The sequence below is a fragment of the Leuresthes tenuis genome, unplaced genomic scaffold (genome assembly GCF_036924035.1).
Source record: "Leuresthes tenuis unplaced genomic scaffold, fLeuTen1.0.hap1 SCAF_11, whole genome shotgun sequence".
NCBI classification, from domain to species: Eukaryota; Metazoa; Chordata; class Actinopteri; order Atheriniformes; family Atherinopsidae; genus Leuresthes; species Leuresthes tenuis.
In genome coordinates, this window is record NW_027325365.1 from 20,830,313 (window position 1) to 20,836,720 (window position 6,408).

Genomic DNA, 6,408 nt, shown 5'->3' on the forward strand with positions numbered 1-6,408 from the left:
TCATTGTGTCTCAGGATAGAGCAGGGGACAGACTGGAGCTCCACTATGATCACTGATTGTCAATCAATTACCTCTCTGATTCAGCCGTTTTAATAACTTTTGATTTCAAGAAAAACAGGTATATAGATATAGGTACAGATGTAGGTACAATTCTGTCTACGAAACAGTTCTGTTTTTGGAAGTTCTTCAACCCAGAACCATTTTTTCATCTCCACCCTATCTTTGGCTTTTTCATAAATTTTCTTCGATCATCAGATCTCCATCTCTCCGGTAAGGATGGATAAGCTGAGTGGGAACAACGCAACTGTGGTGAACAGCTCCGTTGACAAGTGGTCATTAAATGAACTTGGCTCTTTCCAGCACCCGGGTGAGCTCAGGGTCCTGGTTCCAGCTATTCTGGGAGTCATCTGTGTGTTGGGCGTAGCTTGTAATCTCACTGCGATGGTTATTCTGTTCTCAAATGCACACAGGGGTAAACTGTCCCTGATCAACTCCCTCATCTTCAACCTGATGTTTGCTGACGGGCTGGTGTTGATGTTTACGGTGCCTTTCAGGGCTGCATCTTTCTCAAAGGCTAGCTGGAATCTGGGCTGGGTGGTGTGCAAGACAGCCGACTGGTTCCTGCAGTCCTGCATGGTAGCGAAGAGCTTCACAGTTGCAATCATGGCCAAAGCCTGCTGTCGGTATGTATCAAACCCTACCAAGCAGGTGAGCATCCACCTGGGCTCCATCCTGGTGGTGCTCTTCTTCATCTGGCTGTCTGCCTGCTCGGTCACCATTCCACTCTGGCTATTTGCAAAGCTGCAGAGAGAGCTCCGTGGGTTGGTGTGTATGCTGATGGTTCCTGTTGAAGCCCACAATTTCATGTCTGTGTATATCAAAGCTTACCCTCTGGGGGTCTACTGTGCACCTCTCAGCTTTGCCCTGATATATTTCTGGAAAGCTTACGGCCAATGCCAACGCCGCTCCAGCAAGACTCAGAATCTGCGTACACAGATCAGATCTAGGAGGCTCACTTTAATGCTTTTTAGCCTCACCGTGGCTATGGCTATCCTCTGGCTTCCTCAGTGGGTGGTATGGGTTTGGGAGCGTCATATAGCAGAGAAAGAAACTGAAGGAGCTCAACCTCTTATCTCCTCTCCTCCCCTTTTTCTGATCCTCTCTGCTCAGCTGCTTACCTTCTCGCTGTCATTGGTGAACCCTCTTATTGTCCTCTTTCTTTCTGAGGAGTTCAGAGAGGGTTACAGGGGGTTGTGGAGGCGTCTCACCCTGCGCAAACAACCTCCTCCAAAGCCAAAGCCTGGACCCCACAACCCGACCTCCCTGCAGTCGCCATGTCCCAGACCAGAGATCTCAACTCAGCTGAGGGGGGAAAGGAGCCTTCAATTCAGCTTCAGCCAGGAAACCAACGGACAGGCTCAGCCCCAGCCAGAGCAAAGTGCATCAAAAGGAGGGAGGGAAGCTGACAAGGAGAGTCTTAAAGATGGGATTGTCTTGCCTGATGTGGAGCAGTTCTGGCACGAGAGGGAGACTGGATCGCTTACAGAGGAAAATGATCCTATACCGTGGGAGCATCAGAACAAAGAGGGGAATAACTAACAACCATCTCTCTAGGTGATCATCAACAGACCTCTGCTGAGTGGTACAAAGAAAATGATTTGTGTTTTGTCATCTGTGTTTATAATGTTATTCAAAGGTAAGAAGTGCAATCAGTGTGAGTGTGGGCTAAAAATAGAGCAGCAACATCTGTATAAAATGTAACTTTGCGATAATGTTTTTGTCACTTGAAACATAATAGATTATAGTTCCTATGAAGTGATTATTGGAGGCTGTAAATGAATGCTTCTCGTAAGGTTGACATGATATATACATGTATGTATACACGTTGTGAATTATCATAAAGATTAGCAGATTCTAGTGTTTGCAAGTGATACCGCCCTTAAGTTAAAGTTCATGTGTGAAAATGTTTTTTTTCTACATCAGAACTGGAGAATTATGCCCACACCATATTTTGTACATGTGCAATCATTGTATATAAATGGTAGAAAGTGGAGTTTACTTTCCTCTCTCAGTGCAATCAATGTGCATCTGAATGAGTGTTTTCAATAAAGACACTGTCAAAATTAAGCTTCTGTTTGACTGTATTTGTTGTGTTTCCATGTTGTTCAGATGAATCCTGAATCCTATACCTTACACACAGTAGAGTCTTAATGGGACAGATTCCTGCTGACACTGGATCATTAAATATGTTTCCATAAGGGCACTATTAGAATTACCAGAGGTTCCAATTAGAGGAAAAGAGCTTTCGTCTGAGCTCAGACGAGGTGTCAGTGGATTCAACTCTGCGGGAGTCTCATGAGGAATTTTCTTCTCATTGATCTGAATGCACATGATAGGTCAGGAGCCCCCAGTTGAAGAGATAAATATGTGGAAATTGTGCATCAGTTGATCTGTAATCGATTTGTCTGATAGCTGCTGCTAATGCTCCTGATCTCCTTATCTTTAAAATATTTCATATTTTAGATGTGGTTACATTTCTAGCATAAAATATCAGTAAAGAGTAAAAGAAGTGTAGCAGAACATTTAGGATGCAATCATCTCATAGTTACCCAACACCTATTTTTTTTCCCTCTCCCCTTTATGACATTTTCCTCTCATTAATAATTTATGTTGACCTTTTATTGCCAGAGGCAAGTTACTCAATCAGAGCAACACTTAACTATATAACCCACCATCAGTCCTTGGGGTAGTGACCTGGCTAGGCAAAAAAAAGCTATGCACCCATTAATGGGCGGAAGATTTACCCTTCACTGTTAAAGAAAAAAAAAGATGTTATGTTACTATACTATTCATACAAAAAACACCAAGGGAACATTAATAACTGTTGTGGCGCTATCCTTGAAGGCACTCTGTAACCATTTCCTCCAGCCCTTCCTGTTGACACATCTGGCTGTGGCGTTTATTCTGGTAAATGAGCCGGTAAATCTGTAGTTGTGGAACTTTATCCAATTTCAGCAGAAAACCCTGAAGCTGCTTATCACTGACAGGTAACTGGTGAAAAACAATCTGCCTCTAAATGAATTCAGCTCCCTGTTAAAGGTCGTACATGACACACAAGACTTTGCTGTTTCTACATTTGCCTGATTGGAGCAGGAAGTGCAGACAAGCTCAGACAACATGTGGATATCAGCCAAATATCAGTTTGGATATCAGGATATCAGTTTTGTACATTTCACTTTGAGGTGATAAACATCATAAGAAAAAGGATTTTTTTTTTGTATTTGTCTCAAAAACACCACCATCATTATCTTCTCTTTGTACTTTGGGAGTGCATCCTTCTGCAGACTCAAAGAACAAAATGTGACGCAAAATGCAAAAATACTCGATTCAAACTTATTGCCGCTCGACGGCTTGAGCCCACCTTTTTAAGAATTTGGCAATATAGTTATGAAGCTGTTTTAAGAAGTAGGATTCAGCTTAATCCACAGAATACAGAATACAGATGAGGTTACATTACTCATAGTCAGCAAGAAGTTTGTAGGTGGGCCCAGATATCCAGAATAACTGTCAACACGCTCTGGCAACATCCCTCTGTTCAGCGTCTCAGATGTAGAACTAAACATCTGGTTGATGCAAAGCTGTAACTTTAAAACTTTCTGAGTTCATTTCTGGCATTATAGCATTGTTAAAGTGTATCTATAGTCTATAATAATGCAGTAAACTTTTCAGTAATAAACTTATCACTGAAAATTACTGTTGAGTGGGCAATACCTTCATGTTTCACTGTGAGAGTGATTACATTCATAATTCCGATATTCAGATAGCAGCAAAAGCTTGTGGAGTTTGGTGAACTCATGTTATTCTCAGTAGCCACGTTTTAGTCAGCAGTGTAACTCCTCCAGTAAGAAGTGATCCAGTATTGCTGTTTGGGTTTATTAGAGGCAAGCTACAGTGCCTCATTTCATAATTTCCCACAGAGCTTTTAACAAATGAATAGCTTACTGAAATACACAGCGGATGACTATTATCAAATGAAAACATAACTTTCAGTATAAAGCTGAAAGGGTGCACAGATATTTATCAGCTAGTAGTTGCCTTTGTTGTCATATTTGGCATTGGTGGCAATTTAAACATTTTCTACAAAACATTTTACTGTGGAAGAAAATAAGCAGTACAGAATGACTTTTGTCAATGTTTAGTAATAATGAAAAGCCAGGAGATGGTGTTAGCAAAAAGGACTAAAACCTCCACAGAAAGTTGGGACTGGTTGCGAGAAATTGAAGGGGGAAAAAACCCCCAAAAAACTGTGGATTAATCAATATTACAAGTGAAAAAACAACTCGGGTTAATTGGGTCATTATACAAGGCAGGGGAGCTTTCAGCAGGTGAGATCCTCTCTTTACTGCCCTCCTGGCAGTGTCTCCCTCCCACTGTGAGGGGAGGCAGGGGTGTCACCCCTCCGTTTTATCCCTCAGCCAATCATCATCTCTAATAAATGAAACTCCACAGGAAGTGACATGCCAGCTAACACTAATTATGCTCAGCAGGAGAGGCTGGCTGCAATTAAGCCACATGTTAAAGCCTTTTGCCTGTCAATGCCTCGTCTTCATCACAGCCCCAGTTACCTTCACCTCCCTTTGGTCCCAAGGACTATCACCTGGCTCTTCAGTCTGCATAGAGTTTGATGAGGGAGTTTATGTGTGTGTGTGTGTGTATGAGCGGGTGGGGTTGGGGTGTTGTGCTGCAGGTCGTTTGGTTCAGGGGGTCTGGCCCTGGTATTTAACGGCCTTTTGATTATAATAAATCAGAGAGCTTTCATCTCAGTAAAGGATGTGGAGATCTAAAGGGCAGGAACATTTCAACATGCAGTAAGAGGGGATGTCATTTAAACTTGCAGTGCACACACTGTTGGCAGGTAATTGAGAGCGTAAAAAGCATATAGATGCGGAGACATATATAAAACACCTTTCAAACTGCAGTGCAGCAAGAAGACATTTTACCACTCACTGATAACTGTGACAACCAAAAATGTGCATGTGAAAAGACTTACAGGAGAATAAGTAAACTGATTTGTAAAAGATTATGGGTGTTGTATTTGCTCTGAAGATACAAGATTAAAAGGAGAGTGCTGATAGAATTTATGATCCAAATTTCTGAGGTTCACCTCAGAGTGTTTGTCCATTCAGCAGATGCAGCTAAGATCATTGGTTTTCCGTGGCAATCAATTACTATGCATCTCAAGACGTACCACAACTACATAAGGACCTATGAAGAAGGTCCTTCCAAGACCAAAACGCATTATTCTCCACACTTACTTACAGCCGGCAATATCATCAGAACATGGTGCTGTCCACCACTGATGCCCTGGAACATACAAGTAGCAAGCCTGCAGACAAAGTCAACAGCAAATTTAAGTCTCAGCAACAAAAAAAAATTAAATTTCTCTTAAACTGTTAGGGACATGGGTCCTTGCTACCAGTGTTTTCATGGTTTATGGGATTTAAGGTTGATGAGTAGCACAGGGCAACAAACTAGGTACTTTTCACCTCCTGCATGTGAAACTGATTTAAGGCATCGAGGTCAGATCTTTTACAGTCAAACGTTTCTTGTATCTTGTCTAGTGTATAATATAAAGGACTACAGTCGAGCACCTTGCATGTGAAGTTTGGCTAATTCTTTCAAATAAATTAGCAAGAAATTAAAGCTAAAAAAGAAAAAAAAACTGTACTCATGGAAAAAAAAATTGTTGAGTAATCAATATCATCACCCAACTTTGCAGCTCACCACAGCTGTACTAAACATTTTAGCAATCATTTTTATTGTAAGTAAAAAAATAGTTCTTCACGGAACTATTTTTGACACCAAAACAAAACCGAAAGTAAATGACAGATGAACATTTGTCAGCGAATCAAAAACACTACTCCAAATATATGTGAATTATTATCCTCACAGGCATTAGCTGGAGTAATTCAACACTGTAACATACCACCTTCTCACCTCGTTACACTGTGTTTTGATGTGTCAGAAGTGATTAAACAGTTTGCTGCACTGCCACCAAGTGGCTAAAAGTTAAACTCACGTCAAACGAAAATCATTCTCCAATAAATTCCACCTTTTTCCCAAAAACCTCTGATAATTCTATAAATTATGGTCAAAACTATTGTATTACTATCATTATGAAGATCCATTTACAAATCCCTTAGTGTTCATTCGGGTACAAAACAAAGATGAAACAGGAAACTTATATTTTATATCTTTTAAGGAGATATTTTCAGACTTTAAAGTGCAAAGTTTCGATGAAATAACAGATGTACAATTCTATCTTTAAATCTTTAATTTGTCTCTTGTCTATCTACCTTTAATTTGGCAGTAAATGTGAGAGCTAAGACATGTTCAACTCAACATACG

At 40.8% G+C, this 6,408-nt stretch overlaps 1 protein-coding gene across 1 annotated transcript; it reads left to right on the plus strand.

Annotated features, from left to right (window-relative positions):
* The first annotated feature begins 248 nt into the window (after nucleotides 1-248).
* On the plus strand, nucleotides 249-1,954 carry gpr151 (G protein-coupled receptor 151). The gene has a single exon (XM_072396471.1). It carries the CDS (start codon nucleotides 277-279, stop codon nucleotides 1,597-1,599), a length of 1,323 nt encoding a protein of 440 aa, XP_072252572.1. The 5' UTR covers nucleotides 249-276; the 3' UTR covers nucleotides 1,600-1,954.
* Nucleotides 1,955-6,408: the final 4,454 nt, after the last annotated feature.

Bases quoted from the DNA above. Each gene is read 5' to 3' on its own strand.
- gpr151 (XM_072396471.1), top strand. From the start codon at position 277: ATGGATAAGCTGAGTGGGAACAACGCAACTGTGGTGAACAGCTCCGTT.